At 32.9% G+C, this 24,046-nt stretch overlaps 4 protein-coding genes across 12 annotated transcripts; 2 read left to right on the forward strand and 2 right to left on the reverse strand.

The window, feature by feature from the left end:
* Positions 1-693: 693 nt before the first annotated feature.
* Positions 694-12,378, reverse strand: LOC118273152 (plasmanylethanolamine desaturase). 2 transcript variants are annotated; one of them, XM_035589968.2, is made up of 5 exons: positions 12,214-12,378; positions 11,774-12,059; positions 8,605-8,810; positions 4,729-4,947; positions 694-4,636 (listed from the first exon to the last, which is right to left on the reverse strand). In XM_035589968.2, the coding sequence occupies exons 2-5, from the start codon at positions 12,030-12,032 to the stop codon at positions 4,376-4,378; spliced, it is 945 nt and encodes a 314-aa protein (XP_035445861.1). In that variant the 5' UTR covers positions 12,033-12,059; positions 12,214-12,378; the 3' UTR covers positions 694-4,375. The 2 variants fall into 2 exon arrangements, with proteins under 2 accessions (XP_035445861.1, XP_035445862.1); XM_035589969.2 differs by having other exon boundaries at positions 1,991-4,636; positions 8,605-8,663.
* A 1,129-nt stretch (positions 12,379-13,507) lies between these two features.
* On the forward strand, positions 13,508-18,284 carry LOC118273530 (uncharacterized). 3 transcript variants are annotated; one of them, XM_035590548.2, is made up of 2 exons: positions 13,508-13,754; positions 15,584-18,284. In XM_035590548.2, the coding sequence occupies exon 2, from the start codon at positions 15,590-15,592 to the stop codon at positions 17,159-17,161; it is 1,572 nt and encodes a 523-aa protein (XP_035446441.1). In that variant the 5' UTR covers positions 13,508-13,754; positions 15,584-15,589; the 3' UTR covers positions 17,162-18,284. The 3 variants fall into 3 exon arrangements, with proteins under 3 accessions (XP_035446441.1, XP_035446439.1, XP_050553454.1); XM_035590546.2 differs by lacking the exon at positions 13,508-13,754 and adding an exon at positions 13,761-14,025; XM_050697497.1 differs by lacking the exon at positions 13,508-13,754 and adding an exon at positions 14,642-14,893.
* Positions 18,253-19,632, reverse strand: LOC118273230 (N-terminal Xaa-Pro-Lys N-methyltransferase 1-A-like). Of its 6 annotated transcripts, none has more exons than XM_050697549.1 (4): positions 19,437-19,573; positions 19,183-19,260; positions 18,623-19,087; positions 18,253-18,535 (listed from the first exon to the last, which is right to left on the reverse strand). In XM_050697549.1, exons 3-4 carry the CDS (start codon positions 19,072-19,074, stop codon positions 18,280-18,282), a joined length of 708 nt encoding a protein of 235 aa, XP_050553506.1. In that variant the 5' UTR covers positions 19,075-19,087; positions 19,183-19,260; positions 19,437-19,573; the 3' UTR covers positions 18,253-18,279. The 6 variants fall into 6 exon arrangements, with proteins under 6 accessions (XP_050553506.1, XP_050553514.1, XP_050553508.1 ...); XM_050697557.1 differs by having other exon boundaries at positions 19,482-19,562; XM_050697551.1 differs by lacking the exon at positions 19,183-19,260 and having other exon boundaries at positions 19,506-19,632.
* A 627-nt stretch (positions 19,633-20,259) lies between these two features.
* LOC118273231 (60S ribosomal protein L35) lies at positions 20,260-21,777 on the forward strand. The gene is made up of 3 exons (XM_035590091.2): positions 20,260-20,401; positions 20,718-20,854; positions 21,530-21,777. Exons 1-3 carry the CDS (start codon positions 20,399-20,401, stop codon positions 21,759-21,761), a joined length of 372 nt encoding a protein of 123 aa, XP_035445984.1. The 5' UTR covers positions 20,260-20,398; the 3' UTR covers positions 21,762-21,777.
* Positions 21,778-24,046: the final 2,269 nt, after the last annotated feature.

A 24,046-nucleotide genomic window follows, 5' to 3' on the forward strand; every position in this document is an offset into this window, starting at 1 on the left:
TAGCACTGTATATTTTAGAACAAAGCTAGTTACTTTGGCCACTACAAAGTATACGCGAGTATTTGCGTACTACTGATGTATACTCTGGAAGATTTTAGTTAAAAAGTGATTTCCAATCTATACGCGACTAGTTTCACACCTTTGCGTTCTAGCCATGTACACTTTGTAAATACGCACCTCAGTCTTGTATAAAGTAATTCAATTTTTTTTTAATCCTGATAAAAACAGTCCAAGTAATGAGTCACTGGTGGTCACCCCTTGGTTACCAAGGGTTGACAGAAAGCATAAGTTAGGAATCTTTAATTAATTTACATAATCAACATTGAGTTAAATGTTCATTATACCATATAAAATTAGGTAAACCGAAATTATATCAACGTAATGGGGTAACTATGACCCAAATGTTATAAGCAAAGCAATAAAAATCCAGAACAAAGCCTATATTAATTCATTGGTCTTAAAATTTGGGTCACAATTACCCCTTAGGATCAAAGAAACCCGATATTACAGTATGTCATAAATGATAATTTTATTATGCAAAAAAGTCAAGTGAAAGTTAAAAATGTTGTTATGTCAACCGTTACACCACACCCCTCTTAATTACAGCCATCTTTCAGCTATGTGTATTTTCAATAGGATACTTACACAGGACACCGATTTATCTCTATATATATAAAAATAAAACAACATCAATAAAGGTACCTATGTTTTATTTATAATAATTATAACGTAACATTTTATTAGGTAATTCGTGTAAATAATACATCATTATTAATAAAACATTAAAGCATTGCATGACATTACTTACATTACTCGTTTAGCCCGAAATTATAGACCCATTAGCCTGGAAAAATAAGGGCGATTAAGGCAAGGATCTCTTATGACTTATACGATATAAAAAAATCTATATTTTAACCACGTACTTAATACTTGTCCCAAAACCAACTTACCGTAGTATGTCCCTAAAACGTTCCCCCAAATCTGAAAAATACCATGCTAAAAACCGCATCAAGATCGATTCAGTCAAACACGAGATAATCGTGCACAAATATACATACATACAAGTCAAACTGAGAACCTACTGTTTTTTAAATTCGGTTAAAAACATATCATATCGTAAGGTATCCGGTCCGCGACTACAGAAATTTCACTATCATAGAACAAAAATACGAGTTTATGATTTTTTAACGGAAATATTTCGATTCTTTTGGGATTTATGGTATTTGTATGTGTGTGTAACCTAAAATTGTAGAAAAATAATTTTCTACACTTTTGTCTAATTTTTTAAATATCTTGAACAATTTTCAGCATAGAGGGCGCAGCACACCAATTTCTTAATTAGTTGAGGTATTTGGAGGTCAACCTCTAGTCGCTATAAAAACACGTCAATTAAGGTTTGTAAATTATAATTAGGTAATTAGTATTTTTTGCTAAATTTCACGTTATTGTTTTATTTTTATGTATATATATTTTTACACATTTTTATTTTTGACTTCGCAATTTCTGTAGGTATTTACAGACACCCTACAATAAATAAGTTTGGAGATAAGTTACAGGTTGTTAAAATTATATATTTTTTAAAATTTTTGTAGCTATCTCTCATACCGAGATGGCTGGAATGGAATGGAAAATAAAAATATTTACAATAATACAATCTATGATAGATTAGAAAAAATATATGTTATGCCTGGGTCAGTCATTTAGTCATCTCCTTTCTATAGAAGCGTACGCCCTAGGTTTTGAGACAAGTTTGAGGTTGTTAGATAAACATTTCGAACGAAACGACTGTTCGATTCCGAGGTGAAACTCTTATTTTTCCAGGGTTAATATTAATAATTTGTGACAGTTAATGTTTTTCGGCTTACCGACGTTAACTGTTTGACGAGGAAGTCGAGTGTTTCAAGTCATTCTAAAGGATAACATTCCAACAGTCGATACATAGTTAGGTACATGAGTAAGCCGAAAAACATAATTAATTTTGTATGTCTCACGAAAGTTATAATAAAAATTTGTAATAGTATTGTAAAAATGTATGTCGACAGCAAAATATTAATATTTAATCATGCATATCGCATGTATACATAATATATTATAAATATTATATTTAAAATAGGCATCATTTTATTATTAATATCAAAATAGCTATATATTGTCAAAATTCAAGCTAGGTACCACGTGAACTTGTGCAGTGTGCACATTTTTATCAAATAAGTTACCGTAATGTTTTTCGTATGCACTTGTAAATTATAAATATCATCATATTACCTAATTCAAAAACAAATTTCATTATTGCAATGAGTTTTATATACTATGTGTGGCTAGGTAGGTAGTAGATAAATGCGTTAGTAGGTACGTTCAATGGTTCAAATATGAGTTTCTGAGGTAATTCGTTATTTTTCAATTAAAATACATAATAATAAAATTTGTTGAGAGTATAGTAAATGATGGTTACCTACTTAACCATATATAACTATTGAATCACTAGTTTACGAAATCAAAATTTTTGTCAGTTGCCATTGATTTACATACATAATTGTTGATGTCACGAGTTGGAATTATTTACTTATGTTTAGTATGTTGTAAATCTACCTTCAAATATTTTTGTGCAGCTCAAGTTTGTTTGTTTAACTGCTGCACTCAGAGACATTTAATGATTACTTAAACTATTCCTTAGTAACGATTTTGTATCGAAAACATGCTAAGGGTTTAAAAGTGACCATTCAATGCGTCTGAGCATTGCAGTCAGACTTTAATATTTTTTGTGCTTTTTGAAATCAGATTTTGCAACATGAATAGTTTAAGGAGGCATAGTTTAATTTAAACAGTCCAAATCATTTTTACTACATCTGAAAATAATCTATTGACTAATAGTTAATATAAATTAAAATAAAATTCAAAATTTAATCACAAGATCCCACTTAACACACACACATACTTTGCAAGTTAAATAGAAGCTTGTAAGAAGAGTATCGAGACATCTGGTTAGTCTTGGATAAAATAAAATACAATGTCCACAACTGTCAAATTTGTATTGAGTTAAAAATAGTGACCATTCTTTAGTATTAAGTAAGAAAGAGTGGTCCTTGATAAATAACGATTTTCCAAAATTTTAGTAGTTTACGTTACAGTAGTTGACATTATTGTACTTGGACTTGGTATCTTGAAACAAGTTGTTAAATCACTAAATACAGAAACTGTTTGTCACTGGGCTCAACCTAGTTGTCGCAAGTCCAGTTGAGACAAAACGACTAATACATTGAGTAATAATATACCATCACATAAGTAAATAGGTAGTCAACGACAGCTACCATAATTCTGACAACAGATGTAGGTAATGTAAACTAGTGATATCTATTTGTTAAAATCAGATACCTACTAGTTAATATAACATCTAGTAAACTAGCCCACAGTTGGATATTTATTACAAAAAGAATTGTTTATTTTGGCATCCCAAAAAACTGATCATAGCTCTAACCATGTCATCATAAAAATTATCTACACTTAGTACTATGTGTATTATGTACAGCTTACAATTAATGTTCAGTAACATCTCGTTACTACTGGTAGGTCAGTGAGGTGATTACATGACATTGGCACACAGACAATTGTGTAGTTTTTATTACCCATTACAACTGCAAGACTACCTCCAGATCTTTTCAGACACAGATCATTTCCTTCGGCAATGAAATATAATTTTTTCATATATACAAATGAAACAAATAATTTTTAAAGTATAAGTTGGAGGAGGGCGACATGTGGCAGCAGCGGACGACGTGTTGCAGTGACACTACTAGTTTCAATGTATTTCTATGAAATTACCTCCGTGGGTAGCTAGCAACATCTCATGTCGCCCGCTTCCAACTTGTACCTTTAAACTAAATGCAATTGAGTTTTGTACTACCCACTGCTGACTTATTTGATAGGTGTTAGGTAATATCATTTGTTAGAGCTATGACCAAGTAATGAGTCAGTAAAATCTAGAGTCAAGTTTGTAATATTTCCTGAACCTGTATCTTCCACGAGCGCGAATTCAATTCCTACTGCTCTGACTTTATGCTTACGAACGGACTGTAATAATAAGGCACTGCGTTGTCAAGTTACACTCAGGCCGTAATAACACCACATAGACTGATCATACAGACATGTCCACTTTATTGCTTTTGGCGTTAAAGACAGATTCGACATTCTACTATTATCTAGCAATCTTAAAAATAAGCAACTTATTATTATTATAATTATATTAATATGTAATCGCTTTCACCATAGCAAAATATTAAACCTATTATTATTAATTGATTCAGTAGATGTGGACGAGTGTTTACGTGTATAAAAAATTATACCTTTCATAGGTTGATAATATAATTATAGTATTATTCTAGGACCTCTTCTGTGCCCATTTCATATCGTCAGCTCGGGGTTTGCAACCAGTGACTGCTTCGATTATAATCTCTAGTGTAGACCAGAAATGGAGCATTTCTAAAGGCCAATTAAGCCAGCCCGTGGTAATGCAAAAGTAAGTCTCGTGCGGCGCTACGTGATGTATGCGATGATGACGACGGGGCAATACTATGTGCCATTCTTGTAACCAAACTACCCACATTGGCAGTCCGAAATATGTATGTGACCATTTATGTATCTGGAAATATAATTTTTAATAGGTACATTAGTACTAATTGTTAAATGTTAGAAAACTAAAAATACTTATGTAACTTTAAAAAAGAAACATACCTGATTGGTCATGGCAACAAAGATACAGCATAAGTACCAATATGCAATCCAGTGAAATTGGGCATTAATATTTTCATCGTCATACGTGAGAAGTTGCCATACAATTCTTGCTAAGACCGGTATAGTAATAGCGAAATTATCACCGTTGGTCTCGATAAAATCATGACGAGTTATTGATGTAGGATCGATGTGATGTTCACGAAAAGGGCGTAAGAAATTCTGTAACAGGTAAATAAAATTATTATAATAAATTGCAACTTATGAAATTATATAAAAAAAAAATATTTTAGTTAAGATTCAGATCATTAAAAATTGAGTACATGAAATTATACACAATTGTAGTTCCATGAGTTCAAAATAAATTATGTGTGTCAATTTTTCAATACAATAAAACAAAAGCATGTTGCATTCATTCATCATGTTGCATCCTATACCAACCAAATTAAAAAAAAATCAAGATAATTAAAATATTATAATGACGAATATTTATGTTGCAATCTCAATAGAAAATACATGGCAAAAAGTATTGTTTTTGAATTTTCAATAATAATAAGGAAGGAGACGCTAGTTTAAAAAGTTATTTATAAATTTTTATAAGCCACTGATTTTTATAGGTCATCATTATCCCCTTATACTTGTGACTAGTCAGCGTCTGCCGCTCAACTCCGTGATTGCCGATTGCATTTTTAGCGAGATTATTTTACTAAAGGATTTTTGTTCGTATTTAAAGTATAATTATACTAGTTTTTACGTACGTCAAAGTAGAAGTTACTACTTATAATTCAGAAAAAAAAAACTAGCTTCTGCCTCCCACTTCGTCCGCGTAACTTTAGACAGAATTATTTTGAAAAAGAGAGAAAAAGGTCGTAAAATTAAAATGTTTAGGTATCTTATCGGTCGTAAAATTATTTTTTCCATATTACTCAAATATTATTTGCATTCCCTATATAGGTAGTATGAGTTTTAACGAACAGCACGCGAAAATCGCCGAAAAGAGATTTACTTTTTTCATTTAACTCGTCAAATTCGGTTTATATTTTTTATTTACTTTGACGCAGTGTACTTAAAATGTAAATATTTTTTGCGACTTTTACATTCCTTTGCATTTCCTGACCGCAAGGTGTGCGCCGCAAAAGACCCTAATTTTTTCGACGTCGGACTTTATTATTAAACTGCAAATGTAATTTATACATTAAAAACGTCCTAAAAAAAACACGGCACTTCCTCTTTTTACGGTATATAAGCCGGTCCCCTTGTAAAGAGTACCTATTGAATTTGACTAGTTGTCAAAGCTACCGTATTTTGTCATAAGCGCCACCGTTTCGTTAGCGCTTCTAGGTTAAAGGTTAGCATAGCTCCCGTTCCCGTGGGATTTCCAGGATAAAAACTATGATTACGTGCTTTCCCGGGTCTCGCATATATCGTTGTGCCTTTCATTCAAACCGGTTCAGTGGTATAACAAGAAGGGGTTTTCAATTTACCTCCTTTTTATCCCTTAGGGGGAGAATTTCTAAAATTTATAGTGCCACCTTGCAACGAATACACGTGCCAAAGGAAATATTTTTTATGGGCTTGTCATGAAAGTAAACAAAGCAAAAAAACTGTACTTACGCATCATTAGAACTAGTCATTTGGAGTATAGTTAATATGGCCTGAAATTCATCATTTTCATACATTCATTGCTTTAAAAGGTGCTAGGAGACAACATAATGACCGTTATTGTTAGAATTAAGTATCTCCGCATGGCTAACATAATAATGACTTTTACTAAATAGGTTTTGACTGTCAGAATTTGTGAATTAGAAAAAAATAAATAAACAAATGTCATCAGTAACGATTCAGTACCTAAGTAAAATTTATTGATTTCCGGGGTGTAAAAAACCATTCCACAGAAATCTGACTAAAATGAATTATGTACGTCACAAAAACCATAAGTTTCCTTCCACAGGTATGGGTGATCTACAGAATGGAAATTACACAACTTTGGTATGGTCAGTAAGAAAGTGACAATATTAGTGCGACAATACTTAGGAAACCTACAATTATTCAGGTACACACAATGTATAATGCACTCCGATTAAATATACTGATTTAATGGTGATCAATAAATGTATGTACTTATTTGATAAGATATTAGCGATAAAATAAAAACGTGAGAAGTAGAATTTACCTGCACTTGTTTTTTCCACATTTTATTGGTTATTTACGGATTATATTTATCATGAATTTAGTATTTCGAATAACGTAATACTTGTTAAAAGCAGAGGTTTACAACGTCCAGTTTTTTCTAAAATCTTAGTTACGTATGTGTTCTGTTGACGGTTTGAATTAATATGTCATTACCCCAAATATATGTTTTATCTTTATACTATCCGGTATCGAGCACTAAATTGCAAAAACGTACATACCTTAAAAAAATTAATTCCATAAGTTAAGGGTCAATCACACCACCCTAAGGGCGAATCTAATGCCCTAAACCGCACACAGTTAGGTACTAATTTGCTAGTGTTGGGAAAAAAACTTTTTAATGCTTAGTTCGAGTTCCCAAGAATGGAACGTGCGACCCTACGACGAAATATGGAACGTTTGTCAGATCTAGAATATTTGTCAGAGCGATACCAGGACCGGAGAAGAAAAAAGACAAAAAGACGACAAAAGAAGATAAACCGCCAACAGGAGGGGCAAGGAAATGACACTTTAAGTTACTAGTGCGTGTCAACAAGTCACCCAATTGTTACGTATCCGAATGCGTGCATCTCTATAAAGGGTAATGTACACACAGAGTCACTCGCTTTAAAGATCCATTGCCCATTTCGGTCTATGTCGCTTTGACAGAAACGGTTAATCTTTTGACCAGGACGAATTTATTACTCCACAAACAGGCAGAGAAATGATACTTCAAAGTTTAAAGGTTTTTTTGCTTATGAAACTGCTTGGCGGTAAAAAATTATCCGTCGCATTATAACCATACGAGTTTACTCTTTATATCTTACATTATAAATATTATATATAGGTTAATATTAAAAAAATATGTGTGGTTATGGTGATACGCGTGATTGATGATTGTATTAGATACAGAAGCATACTACTTAGGTACGTGCAAAAGCCAAGATAACAGCGCCGTGGCAAAAAATATATGATACTCGTCACAAGTTTTAATTAACGAGGTAGGTGCTTAGTAAGAATACACTTACAGTCGCAAAATTGAAACCTGTGACACTGTATAACACAAATTATGTATAGCAGCCACGCTACACAATATACATAGTCATTATAGTTAACCTTTTAACCGCCAGTGTCTTCATCGTAAGATGAATTCTTAGCATAGTTGAGGTCGTCTTTGCTTTTTGATGTGGCGGTCAAAAGGTTGGCGACTGACAGTGAGCATACATAATTAATGATACCATATTTTTTGCTATATAAACGTGCAAGTTATATTATATTTATGGGCTGTGGTTGGTGGGGATGCCTTTATCTGAGACATGATATAATTAGGTGTAGGTACATACTATTATAGGTAAAGATAATGTTTTATATTGAAGCCATTATGTATTTAATTAGTTTGAAGTTATCTAGTAAAATATACCTAATGTTGTGCACACCTGTTTCTATGAACCTCTTTAGTCTAATGCAGAAATGAATGGACGAGGTTGCAGAAATGATATTATGAGGAAAATTTTAATTCCAGCCCTACTGCCTAATATCTTATCTGTGATGCTAAGATATTAATATTCTAACACGTAGTTTCCCTATCAAAGAATGAGTCATTTGAGAAACAAACAGTAATGAATGACGAAGATAAGCTAATGGAAATATGCAAGTATAGTACAAATGAATCAAACAATCACTAAAGGATCTTGTAAAGACAATTATTACTTTGCCTATAATAGGTAGATCAACTGCTCCCCAAGTGTCGGCAGCCCAATGCACTACGCCTGAAGCAAAATCTGCTGTTAGAACACCAGAAATTGCTGCTAATAATAATGAGGCATCCGCTTGTATATGTCTGGCCATGAGAACACCAGCACAGACACACAACGTGCAACAAACCACCACACAGACCCATTCTTGTAGTCTTTTGCCTGTTAAAACAAAAAAATATTCTGAATTCTATTTTAAATATAATTTAAAATCCATGCAACCTGAATCTGGTATTAAGAGCTTATAGTGAATCAACACTTACATTTATTTGCAAAATTTGTATTTTATGAGTTCACATTCATAAACAGATAATATGTTATTTGAATAACTTACCTAACTACATTGGTATTGGTAAGTACCTACTGTAATTAACAACAATGTTTCGGAATATACTGAACATCTGTCATTGCATTGTACTATTATCATTTTTCATATCATATTGCAGTTGCAGAGTACGCACACTCAACATAGATAAATATGTTTTCCGTCGGTTCACATCAGATTCTATTTAAGTATTTCATAATATATGTCATCGGAAGATAACAAAAAGCGTAAGTTTAGGGAAATAAACTTCTGTAGGATCCTAAACTAATATAGGTATAAAGCTAGAGTTTGTTAGAGCGCGCTAATCTCCGGAACTACAGGCCCGATTTAAAACATTATTTTTTGTTGGATAATCCATTTCTCGAGAAATAGAAATAGGAATATATATATATAAAACGTTACGCTACGATGAAAAGGAGCCGAGCAGAGTGGGTGTAACAGCGTGGAAGTAGCTAGTTAAGAAATAAAGCGCTCTGATTGATTGAATAAGTCACGCGTTTTTTCTCCTTCCTCTCCTTGAAAACTTAGGGTATAAGAACGACTTGGATAACACAGGTAAGGTTCGAGCTGTGACAACATCAAGTGTTGTTGTAGATTCCTAAGCATTTTAGGTGGGTATGAAAGTTAGCTACGAGCATACCCAATATCTACGTTGATTAATCAATACAAAAGCTGTTCTGTGATATGTGATTGGTGGAACCGTTAAGAATCTTACGAATAGATATCCGAAGTTTATAAACTTACGTACGCAATAAAAACTTACAGACGTATGCAATTAATATCTCCCGGTGATATACATATTTATATACCACTATGTAATTTTGTTAATAATGTTTTTTTTATCATCTCTATCATTAATACCATGATAATAGCTAAGTATGTTGTTTACCCTTACTTTCTTCAATGCACAAATCGTATGTCACTGAGATATTACATTTTTTTACTAGATTTGTCTACACCTGGTACACTTATTATAGAACTTCTATGTTTTTTCGTTAATGAAAACAGTTATTGGTCGACCCTTGATTAAGTTAGAGAATATATTATACTAATTTTGACGAAAGGCTGATTGGCAGATAAATATTTCATTAACTGTTGAATTCCGCCTAATCTTTGTTCGACAAAAATACGAGATTTTGCTCTAATAACATATCAACCTATATAAAGCTGAAGAGTGAGTTTATCTAAACACGCTAATCTCCGGAATTACTGGTCCGATTTGAAAAAATATTTTTGTGTTGGATAGTCCATTTATCGAGGAAGGTATAGGAAGGCTATAAAACATCACGCTACGATCAGAAGGAGCCGATCAGAGCGGGTGAAATCGCGAAGAAGTAGCTAGTTTATTATGAAGGCACCAGTACCAGTACCTACGATTGAAAAGATAGAAAAAAAACGTTTACGTAAATGTAAAAAAAAAATTAAGAATTGCTTAACTGAATCCCATTTTGAATTGCCGCGTTTTCTTGGTGGTTCGTCCTAATGGATACACACCCTCCGTTTTAACTGCGCAGTTTTAACTGTACAGTTAGATAAGACAAACACATAGAGACGTCGAACTTAATTGTCATTGGAAACAATTCGACGTCACTATCGACAAAATAAACAAAATTTTAGAGGCTAGAATAGTTATATTTGTAATTATTTTGAGCTATATCAACATTTAATAAAAAATATTAAAAGTCCTTATTTAAAATTCGAAATTATATACTAGAGAGCTAAGAAACCGAGTCATTAGTGATTTTCATTTCTTGATAAATATTTTCTTTCCATCATTATCATCATCAATTATAGCCGGCAGACATGGACTGCTGGGCAAAGGCCTCCCCCTTGGGCAACAACAAAAACCACATTGCTCAAAATACATGTCTCATCTCCGCTCTGATTTAGTTAGTAACAATAATCAACTGCAATTCTATGGACAGCTAAAATGTAAAAAGGTATTATGGAAAGTACCACCAAGTGTGTAATAATGTGTATGTATAAAACAAAGGTATCAATATCCATCCAAGTGAGTCATTAATACAACTCTATATTAAAATCAATAAAAATGTCATCAAGGCCCAAGGACAAGTTAATTGAAATAAAGGTTGAACAGGTCATAGAGAAATTCTTACAAATGTGAATTGCTGATATATAAAAATTTTATCAAAAAAAAGTTCCTTTTTAATGAAATAAAATAAAAATTTAAGGGGGATCCCCCTTATAAAAATTTAACAAATTATTTTTTTAAATTAAGCATATACAATATTCCTACATAATATGTAATTTATACATTACATTATATTTTGTGCGATCAACAGAATTCACTACAATCTGTACTAGTAGTCTTTACATTACCAAGTTCAAGTTAGAAGTCAACTAACATTCAATATAATATCTAACTTAACAAACATCTCTCGTTCTCAGTGTATCTCCTAAAATGTCTTGGTTGGCTAAAAGTGCTTTCATTTCAAAATTAATATAAAACTCCCAACTTCCGTTGATCCTATCCTATTTCCTATTTATACATAATATTATGCATAGGTCTTAAATATCAAACACAATATTTGTAATAAAACTCTTTCTATAAGTTGACACTACAATCTTTTTACTGCAACTGACCTTACTAATAAAAACTAACCCATTGAAATAAATATTATTATAATGGGTAATATTTTATTTACATTGAAACAATTTTAAACATTGTTGTTAATTAGTTATGTAAGTGTTAAATCACTTTTACATAAATGATAAATATGAATAATATAAATAATAATTAGTTTCGACAAAATATGAGAAAACAAGTTATGTGACTAACCTGGACTATATAGTTCAGCTAACTCCTGAGCTCCACGGTGCCGGGGACCCCAGCGGGGCTGTCTATCCACCAAACTTGGTAGCTGCGTATTAGCATTAGGGTCATCTTCAGACATAGAATGCTCAAGAATTTGTCTTTCAGTCTTAACTGGCGCCAGCAAAGTTGTAGCCATAGTGCTAGCATAATCGAAATGTTCACAACTTAAGCCACTAAGACCATCCCTTTTAGCACACGGAGGTATGGGTAACGGCAACGCCATACTTTGGTTGCCAATGACAATAAAGAACTGAAACAATGCAAATGTTAAGTAAAAATAATGTTTCATCTAATCAATGCTTTGCCAACTTGAATAACAGTAAGTATTGAAGGTAAAAATACAGTTTTATGCTGAAATTAATAATATAACACATTTTAGCGAATATTTTATAGTAAATCCTTACAGAATCACTTCATTACTACAGTAATGAAAAACTATAATTATTGTACTGCTTCGTTCCAATCTAAATAACTAATGAATGGACAATGAAGAAATGTCATTGCATGATTGTCATTCTCAGACTAAATTGTCACTCTGGTTCGATTGGTTCAACGTCTGTCAGTGCTAAGTAATGTCAAATGTCAACTTGAATACAAGCCTCAAACCGTCCTCAAACCCTCATAATTTGGTTGAACATGTCAATGGGTTAAATTATTTTTATAACATGTATATTAACTGAGCAGCTTAAAATTGAAAACAATGTATGACAATCTGGTTTGTCTTAATGATTTCTACAAAAAAGTCTGCGACACCATATTTCATCTTTTATATTTTAGCTTTTAAAGGTACGTTTTTTATTGTTTAGGTACTTACTTTGGTTGATTATTTAAGCAACAAAATATTATTTTTTATCAATTATCAAAAAAATAAAAATTCAGTATCACAAGGACATCATTTACAGAATGTCAATAGGTCATACAGTTTCGGAGATAATATAAAATTACTAAAAAGCAAAATGCCGCTAGTACACAATTAACACGCTTTGTGCGGACGTTTTATCTATTCACCCATAGATTGCGTTCTGCGAATACGTCATTTTTCTGAATCGCGGTGTTAAGATTTTCTACGGATTGATGACCCTCTCGAATTATTATGCCCATGGTGTCATTTGTTGGTGTTCAAATGTAATTATTGATAGTCTTTTGTTGTTGTATTGTATATAGAGAAGCCTTAAAATAGATACCGAACTTGAACTTTCGTTCATTCGTTCGTTGGTACGTAGCCACAACAGTTTCGGAAATATTGGCTGTGACATACGAACGGACAGACAGACATGGTCATGACGAATCTATAAGGGTTCCGTTTTGCCATTTGGCTACGGAACCCTATCAAAATGGGTAGCACTGATAAAATATGGTGGAAATTAGTTATGTCAAAAACATAAATAAAATAATTATATTTTTTAATTACTTCTCGATAGATAATTGACCTGTTTATTACTTTTTAAACGTGCTTTATAATTTCGGCATAATTTTATGGAGCATATTACCATTTTTACAATGTAGGTACTCTTTTTTTTGTTTACGTATTTGTATTGTGGTTCTAACGATAATATGTATATATGTAATCAATTTCAGACAACCTCCGCACGCAAAGAAAATAATTATGTACACACGTACGGCGTACCTACACATGTAAGTAGTGTGCCTCTAACCATAGTAAATGAATATAGGAAACCATGAAACCGCCTCTGGCCGACTCTGGCGTCACGAGTGTCACGACACGCCACTGAACTGAACCACTGAAATAGAAATGTATTTCTGCCTTTAGCTTTAGCGAACACTGATGTGATGATCATATTATATAACAACAATGTATGTAACCAAGGACGTTAAAAAAATCTTTGTGCTCCAATCAATTCTCAGTGACATTACATCTGCCTTTTTTCAACGTCCCTGTATGTAATTTTATTTACTGGCTTTACTGGGTTGTCTGTATATACAGGTAGGTAGTGAAGCAGTGTACCAACATTCGGGATGGCAGCATACTTCGCTAGATCAGTTTCTGTTTCAAAGCTAAAAATATAAATGTGCGCATGCGCAATATCACACACTATTCATAATACGGCACGAATATACAAGGAAGCAATATTTTTATTTACGATTAATTTCTTTTAAATTATTAGCAGTTCGTTGAATAAAATTAAATACAAACTTAATAAAAACACTTGAAAGTATCGCGTAATCAGTGCAGCTTCAACTCCTGATTTATGCTGGTAAGTACCTAATTACAGAGTACCTACATAACTACATATTTAAAAGACATTTTAGTGCATACTTTTTTTTAGATCACTAGGTAAGTACTTACTAGCCTAGTACTTAAATAGGTAGGTATATCTCTACCTACTTATTAATAAGAAGCTATCGAATGTTAAGCTTGCGTTTAGGGACCTACATAGCCTTCTTCTACAGTGTACAATTTACGGGCTTACAGCACTAGTAACACTCTAGTTATTCTAGGCTTTACTACCAACCTTATAACACTTTACACAGATTTCTTTTTGGTTTATATATAACTAGAAAGCCACCCCGGCTTCGCACGGGCATAATATAATAAAAGAAAATGCACAATGTTTTACAGTGAGTGTCTAAAAAAAAATTAAAACATAAAACTAAGATATACTTACCTAATTATTTATAAATATATTTTCTTAAACTTTTTTTTATATATACTTACATTGTTTGTGTTTACTTTTCCCCTCCCGGGCCTCTTCAACGCATAGCTATACAAACTGAGTTTTTTCTATTATATAAACTCTTGATATCTTATGAACGAAATATCCAAATCGAATGATTTAATTTTTTTTTAAATATTTAGTCTTAAATATTTTTTATTTGTTTTGATATAAGGATCAATACCTAGGTACGAATAAAGAGCATTTTTCGTACGCGTACGGCGCGTCGCATTCCGCGCCCGCGTCTCATAGACCATCAGACCACCACAGATGAGGCCCGGGGCTGATGCTCGGCCCAGAGCTGCCAACAACCTAGCTGGTTACCGGCTCGAAGCAGGAGTAGGAACTACTTTTTAGTCAGTAAAAGTCTGACACTCCCTCTCACTTCACCCAAGGCGGAAGAAGCTAGGTATATCGATATCGATGTTGATATAAAAAAGAAATTGATATAAAACTTAGGTACCATAATATTTACATAAAAAGGAACCAATAGACATATACAATGTATAAAGCTGAAGAGATAACTTGTTTAATTTTTGTTTGAACGCGCTATTCTTGAATTGTACGTTTTATATTGGATAGTCCATTTATCCAGGATGGCAATCAATAGGAGTCGAGTAAAGCGAGTGAAACTGCGTGGGAGTACCTAGTTTATGTAAAGGTTAATGTCGTGGTGGGGCGGAAGTGAAGACGCGGGCTTCTTTTGCATGTGAGGTTTCAAAACCTGGCAATAATTTTCAATCAGTCTTTTAAACAAGCGTGGTGATTATACCTACCTACATAATGCTCATACGTCCTCGGCATGGGAAAAGGCTTTTGCTAAGCAGCGGGCATTTATGAGCTGATAATAAATAATAGTAGTACCACAGTGCCACTGTGTAAGGGCCACTGACACCCCGGGCGAAAATAATGTGGCGCCCACATGAGGGAATCAATATCAAGTGTTAGTAGTAGTTTTTAATTTTATTGGCGCCCCCAGACTTTGTCACCCTGGGCCATCGGCCCATCTCGCGCATCTAACGCCGGCACTGAGTACCAACATAGGTGCCCACCACCTAACTATATAGATAAATTACTTTATTCAATTTATTGTTTTCAGGTCAATATGTCACGATACAAGCAGCCTAAGAAGTTGGAGACGCTAGCATTAAGCGGTCTTGGAGATTGGATAGCACAACAAGCTGAACAACAAATGCTACCAATTATAATGCTTTCGCAACGTGACACCAACGAAGCTCAATCAGTTCTGACACGTAATATCGATAAAATTCGAGTATATTTAGATATTAACGTTCCTTGGATGCTTCACGACTTATTGGTAAATGAAACTATTAGAGCACTATCAGAACTTCTTGAAAAGACCAAGCAGTCTATGGGATTTAGACGCAACATGGGGAAATTTGTCAGTCAAATGAATGTAATTATAAGAATGGCTGAAGTGTTGTTTACAAAAAAACTAACAATCGTGTCAATTGACACCATTCCGAAGATGTTGCGTTCTGTTTTCTACTCCAAGCTATACATGCTTAACGGATTAGTCTTCTTAAACTTAGGATCATTATCCGGAGGTTGGAAAACGGCAGACATGGAAGATGCCATTATTAAATCATTAAAAGAGTTACATCGCTTAAAATGTTTAACTATGAATTATGATTGTACGAATAATATACTACAATGTATAGTAGATAATTGCCATCTTCTAGAAAAATTAGACGTCTCTTGTTCAAAATGCATTACTAACGACAGTATGGATATTGTTACGAAAATTAAAAAGTTAAGAAGCATTCAGCTTTACAGAACTTTTGTTACTATGGAAGGATTTATAAAGTTGTTATTGAAGTGCAAAAACCTCGAAGATATAGGCAGATGTGACGAAATAGGCAAGATTTTAGAGCACATTGATCTTAATTATTCAGATGGGATAACATTTCATTTGAAGACTTATGTTAGTCGCTATGCAACAAACAATCAATTACAATTAGCCGTTCAAATGTGTCCCTATATAAGAAGCATGACTGTTTTTCACAACACTTTACAAAGTGATCTAATGGTTTTAATAGGTTTGCAAGACCTCAGAGAACTTAAGTTATTATCATGCGACTTTTATGCAGATCAAATAAAGCAAGTTCTACAAGTCAAAGGTTGTAATCTTGTACATTTACACTTAGAGCACGTCGATCAAATTGATTTAAATGCACTTATGTATATAAGTCAAATGTGCCCTTTTTTAGAAAGTCTTACTTTATATAATTGTACACTTATACAGCATACGTCTTTATACACAAAAAAATTAGAAATTGAACCTTTTCGTAATCTTAAAAAAATTACTTTCGTATCTACGTGCACAGAAGAACAATTACTATTCATTCTCACGAATTGCTTGAATGTACAATTCATTCATATAGGGACGGCAATTCAACTTACTGACGATGTAATGTTTAAAATATTAGACAAAAATCCACTGATTTATTTGAAGGAATTACGTATAATGCAATCTGATTACTTATCAATGATATCTGTAGACAGAATTATTCAAAGTTGTATGAGTTTGGAAATATTGGTAGAGTTAGAAAGTTGGTCTCTTTTGACCGAAAATGATCGTGAACATATTAGAAACTATATCAAAATAAACAATTATAATATAGACACGGCTCCAATCAGAAGATATGACGTTTAAAAGCCATATTAAGCAATATGTACTACCTAATCTACATTACCTACCTACACAGGAACTTGCTATAATAATATGGTTGAATATAATTATAATGCAAAGGTGATAAAGCATAGCTGCTAGTGCTAGGTATAATACGAGTATACCTACTTACATAGGTACTGACTGAAGTATCTATCAGCATGGGGTGCCGGGTGTCCCTCGAATGCAATGCTATTCAGCACGAAAGGAAGACTTAATTTTAGGTACTTTCAAAAATAATTCAAATCATATGCATAGATTTTTAATTGACTGGTTGGACCACATTCGACCTGAGAAATGTTGATTCCCATCGGGGAGATGGGACCTCCTGTTAACCCCTACATGGGATGAAATTTCAATTTCCATCTTCCACCAATAGGGTAGACAACATTTTTTTATTTTAATGTCAGTAGATTATTTCAAAATATTAGACACGTATTTTTTATTTTATTACGGAAACAAATACTTTCTAAGATTATCTATCTATTGATTGGAAATGACGTCACTTCTAGGTATATTTTATACGTAGAAATGACGTATTTACTCCCACTCCTTAACTTTGATCCGTTTTTTCTAAGTATTGTTATGTTATATGACAAAATAAAAAATATGTGCCTAATAATTTTTCATTACCTAACTGATGGACTTAATAAAGTTTTAATACCCTCTCATCATCCCTATTACCTACATATTTGGAATTAGATGCCACGAAATTTCTCATAATTGCCCCAGAAATAAAAGAACGATCATGAGGTATATCCTCGATCTATGGTCACGTGAATAACGTCCACATCACATTGACGTAACTTGAGATGTTACAGCACCGTTCCACATTGAAGACCCCAGCATGGTTCGTGCGATTACGTTAGTGTACAGTAAGTGTGGAGTTGCATCCAAATAATACTAAATGGCTCGAGTTGATATTGGGACAATCCCTTTCCAAGTTGTATGTGCTACGTCTGCAAACCTGTGTAGTTCTGATTGGAACCTGTATGCAACTACTTATTGTATTTTAATAATTATGTAAAAAGGAATGTTAGACTAATTAAGAGCATAATATATTTATTAAAACTTCATTTTTAATAATTACATTATTTATTGTATCAAATACTATGATCTATTGATTTTTCTATTTTCTTATTATTAGGTACTAATGCAAACATATATACAGGATATATTCCATTTGGAAAGTTAGCTTGTTTACATTGCTTAATTCTTTTCAAATTACATTTTTTAAATATTTTAATATATTGTTTAAAAGATCTTGTAACTGATGAATCTGTAGAATCTTTTTCAACTTTCCCCGAAGAAGTAACATTTTCCTTTACAACTATTATCCCATTATCAGACAGCGAATCTCTGAAAGAAAACATAATTGATTTTAATATATTACTTAACTATTTGAATATAAAGATTACAACATAAAGATTTAAAACTGAATTACACCTGCATCGTATGAGATAAGCTTCTAAATCTTCATCGGTAAGATATCCTAGGACCCACTGATTCCAAATAACATCATATTTTCTTACAGGAACAAACTCTTGTAAACCAACTTTGTACAGTGTGCCCAGTTTTGATGCAAGTTCACCCACATATTCTTTGATAGAATTAATAAATTTTTCATCTGGTTCAACCACATCAACTGATTCAAAATGTGGTAATAATAAATACTTTGTTATTCTACCAATTCCAGCACCACAATCTAGAGCAACATTAGTACAAGGAGCACTCTCAGATGAAAGTAAAGACTTTAGGAAAAGCTCAGATCCCTCTATATCAGCATTTGAAATAAATCCAAATCCTCCAAGTACTCCATCAACCGTAGGTGGTATATCTGCCCAATATTGTAAAGATTTTTTGTAATTTATACTAAAGACTTCATTGTTATCATTCATGATTTTAAAGAGGCTGGAACAATTATATGGTACATGTAAGTTGTAGAATATAAAGACAACCGATTATAGTTTTCATTTCATAGGACAAGAGCAAGGTACAATATTCACCTAGATCTTAGTATTTAAAAAATGAGAAATATTTAACAGCCACGCCGGTAATTTATCTTTCAAGTTAATTAAATAATACTGTAGAGAAAATGTTTGAACGTAAAATTAAAAAACTCAATCAACTCAACGAAAGCAATCACAAATTTTACACGATAAAATAACAAGTTAAAAATTATTCGATTATAAAAGACAGAGCACCGCCATCAGTACTATACCCTATATTTTATATTTTACTATAAGATTATACACTTTACCCGGAATAAACCTAATACCTATTACGATTATTATACGTTACGTACATGCTTATAATCAAAATTATTTACTTATATTAAATACTCTTTCTTCGCGGGACGTTTTTAATGACAATCCAGACAGGCAAATTGACATTTAATTTGACAGTATGACAATGTGATAATTTGACATTCTCATTGTACCATAGAGCAGACCGTAGACAGATAATCCTAAGGATTGAATGTCTACAGGTAATCCTAAGGATTCAATGTCTATGGAGCAGACAGAAAATGGCTAGCTCGGTAAAGCTCGGCTCCACTTCATCCAGCTATGCATCTTAGCTCTGCTCTATTCATATCTGTGCAGCTTTCGTGAAAACTCCTGACATCTACCTGTTTACCCGGCTCTGCTATGCTAAACTCCGCGCAGTTCCACTTTTATAGAAACATCCATCCATTACATAAAAAATATGTTGAAAGAAAGACACTTTATAAAATTAATTATAAAAATTGTACTTTATAAAATGAAACTGACTGAAAGAAAAATGTAACCTTCTCCAAATAATGCATACTATATACCTTCCGTTTTAACTATGCAGCTTAACTGTACAGTCGAATTAACGCTACACACCTTCAAGTAAAATTGTACAGTTCAACTGTGTGTTTTAAACACCTTACGATTTAATAGTACAGTCGGACTTTACAGTTAAGCCGTGGTTAACTCTATAATTGAAGATGTTAAATATTTAATGTAAATAAAAGGTTTGTATTAAATGTATCTTTGTTGGTGATCCAAATAAATATAATAAAAATATCAAGTGTGCCTATTATTATAGTCCATAGCCCATATACATATAAGTAAAATAAGCGAAACGTTTCTGAACTTTCTGACATAACAATGACATTTAATCATTTTAAAAGTTGCAACACCAAATACTTCAATTTCTTTTCTTTACGTCAAAAACGCGAGTCGAGACGTTTTCAAAATGGTTTGTGTAAATTTTTCTCATCTTTTTTAATATGATCCATCACGATTGTGTTAAAAGTTATAGTTATGAAACCCCCTTCTATGTGTTTCGTTATATCATATGAATAATTGATTTTATGTTTACATGCGGCCGAAAGTTAAAATTTAACCGGTCCATACACATGAAATATTTTGATCTAAAATGTTTTGGTTAACTACCAATTATGAAGATTGTGTTCTTAATGTTTTCTTAATTTAGTGCCCTCTTATTATTTTATCATGGTGCAAGTAAGTGGAGTGATGTGACCGATCTAACCAGTGATATGGTTAATTTTCAGGGTAAGGTTAAGTGCTCCGAGTTACGCACTAAAGACAAAAAGGAGCTGTTCAAGCAGCTCGAAGAGTTGAAAACAGAGCTGACAAATTTGCGTGTCGCCAAAGTAACTGGCGGAGTCGCGTCCAAACTATCCAAAATGTGAGTATTGTTGTTTTATTTACTACACATTATGTTTGAAGGAAGATTATTCAGTCTTCAATAGTTTGATTACTTCTACTTAAAGTATCGGATTTGTAAAGCTGTTCTTGTAAACGACAATGATTCCAATTCTAGATTTTGAACTTAGTCAAATAGGATATTTTATTTCGTTGTTAGTAGTAATATTCATGTGTGTTGTGAATACGACTTTTAACATAGTTGAGTTCTTTTCTGCTTACTCTTTGTTCATTGATTCGTACATTTTCAGTGCAAATGTCAGGAAATACTATTATAATTGAACTACTATCACAATATGTATGAGTATAATCATTTTATTGAAATTCTATTGAAGTAGAACCTTTAGGATATTACTTTCCTAAGTTATATTGTTACAATTTGGTTGGTATTTTAGTAGGGCTAGATCTAATAATAGCTTTTATTGATAAGCAAGATTGAATATAACCCACCTATTTCGTAACATTTTATACCCTGCATCCATCTATTGTGTGGTTATCCTCTTCCTACACATTGTTCCATTTAAGTGTATAAATTATCTTACATCTAATTTGCCTCCAACAGCAAGAGCTATTGATTTTGTGTTTATTAATAAGGGTAGCACTATTACGGTATTTATTTTATAACACTTAAAGTAACTATAAATTTTTTATCTCCTAGACGGGTGGTGAGGAAGGCGATTGCCCGGGTATACATTGTGTACCATCAGAAAATGAAGGTGAACCTCCGAAATCACTACAAAAACAAGAAGTACAAGCCTTTGGACTTGAGGACCAAGAAGACCCGTGCTATGCGTAAGGCCCTTACAAAGCACGAGGCTAAAATTAAGACCAGGAAAGAAATCAGAAAGAAATCTCTTTTCCCTCCTCGTGTTTATGCTGTTAAGGCTTAAATAAAATATTAAGTAAAATTTGTGTGTAATTATTTTCCTTACTGAACTTATTTTTATCTTAACCTTATCTCATAACTGTAAAATATGTAACTTTGCAGGAGGCATCAAGAATTTTACAGGATAGATTTTCTTACAATTGGTTTTTGCAGAAAAGCCAAATTGAAAGGTTTCACTGAAGGAGTCATCTGCTAGTCTTTCAGATCCCCTAACACCCCTCATGCCCTGTGGATGTTTTTCTCGAATGTTCATTGTTTTACTAAAATAACACCCAATTTAACATTCAAATACAAATTTAAAAAAGTGACAGTCATCAAAATTTTTCAAAGTTCACTTGCATAAATATCTCTCATAATTTACATGGCTGCAAAAAAAAAACAATAGTGACCATAATCTTCCAGCTCCCTTATTCTCCAGTCTATGATTTTACTGTTTAATAATGTGCCACTTTCTCAAGTAACAGTTACGCTATAAAAATGTTTTCATTAGAATTTGGAATGTGGTCTTGTGTGACTTGCATCATTTTGTCGGAATGCACGATTGGTGTGGTAAGCGGCGTGCGGTTCGGATTGTTGAGCGTCAGGAAATTTAAAACCGACTTGACACTTTGGCAATGCGTAGAGATGTAGCTTCGTTGTGCATTTTCATGACTGTTCTTGCCGAAAAGTTCTGTATTATAAATGTACGTAATGTATAGTATACATTAAATTAAAATACAAATAAGGGGGCGGCAAAATTGTGACACTCACGCTACGCCACTGCATATAATACAGGTGTTTGGTACATTCTGTGCCAAATTGAAATGTTCCACTGAAGGAGTCATCTGCTAGTCTTTCAGATCCCCTAACATCCCTCATGCCCTGTGGATATTTTTCTCGAATGTTCATTGTTTTACTAAAATAACACCCAATTTAACATTCAAATACAAATTTTAGAAAGTATAAGAAATTAACTCAATTTTATTTCAATGTACACATATTGTTTAAAGAGTACTTTTATATGCAAAACTAAGTGACATTCATCAAAATATTTCAAAATTCACTTGCATAAATATCTCTCATAATTTACATGGCTACAAAAAAAATCAATAGTGACCATAATCTTCCAGCTTCCTTATTCTCCAGTCTATGATTTTACTGTTTAATAATGTGCCACTTTATCAAGTAACAGTAACGCTATAAAAATGTTTTCATTAGAATTTGGAATGTGGTCTTGTGTGACTTGTGCATCATTTTGTCTGAATGCACGATTGGTGTGGTGGCTGGGTGAGCGGAATCGTGCAACGTGAAGTGGATTCGATTCCCGCACGGAGCAACTCTGTGAGTCCACAAATTGTTGTTTCGGAACTGGGTGTCATGTGTATGTGAACTTGTACTTGCACTAAATTTTTTAAATGAACATGTTACACAATCCTAGCTAATTCACAAAGTTATTAAGTGACTAATGGCGTATGGCACATCAAGACGACAGACTGGAGAATTAAGGAAGGAGTTTGAAGATCCTGATCGCTTTTATTATTTTATTTTTGTAATCAGCTGTAACATGTTCCGACTTAAGATTTATCCTTGCGAGTGAATTAAAAAAAAAAGATGACGGGGCTCCGGAGCAGGGGGGGCCTACTCTAATTCATCGAAAAACGAAGTTTTGTCCAAAACTTTGCAGATTTCGTACTACAATTCCATTTATTGCGAACTTTCGTGACAAAAATGATCAATGAAATCAAGATAATTAAATAGGTTTTGAAATGAAATTAAAAATAAAACGTTATTTTAAGTAATTTATCAGTAAATCAATAAAACCTACGGCTGAAGATTAAACCAAATTTCGCATTCGAGAACCGGAGTAGCCCTACAGGTCTATTTTAGGAGGATTCTGTGCCCCTTACGGTTGTTGAGGGTGGTTTTTTGAGGTGCCTCTGATACATTATTTGATCATTTACCTATTGTACATATTTATGAGAACAATGTTACGACAATACAACGTCAAAACTAATGGGACTATAAAAACAATTTATGAACATAGTGCCTGATAGTGCCTACATAATGAAACTGAGGAGTAAGTTCTCGACTCAACGTTAAACATATTATATTATCATAGATATTGTTTTGATAAATTAGACTTCGAAAAGCATACAGAAAGGGAAACATAAATACATTTTATAACACAAAAGCAGTTATGTTGTTCGTTTAGATAGGTATGTAATGTTGGATGTTGGTTATGCTTTACTTATTATTCTGTGGTTATGTTGACGTTTTCCTGAATGTTGGCTACGATTAGATATTCCGTCT

Source organism: Spodoptera frugiperda, chromosome 1 (assembly GCF_023101765.2).
Source record: "Spodoptera frugiperda isolate SF20-4 chromosome 1, AGI-APGP_CSIRO_Sfru_2.0, whole genome shotgun sequence".
NCBI classification, from domain to species: domain Eukaryota; kingdom Metazoa; phylum Arthropoda; class Insecta; order Lepidoptera; family Noctuidae; genus Spodoptera; species Spodoptera frugiperda.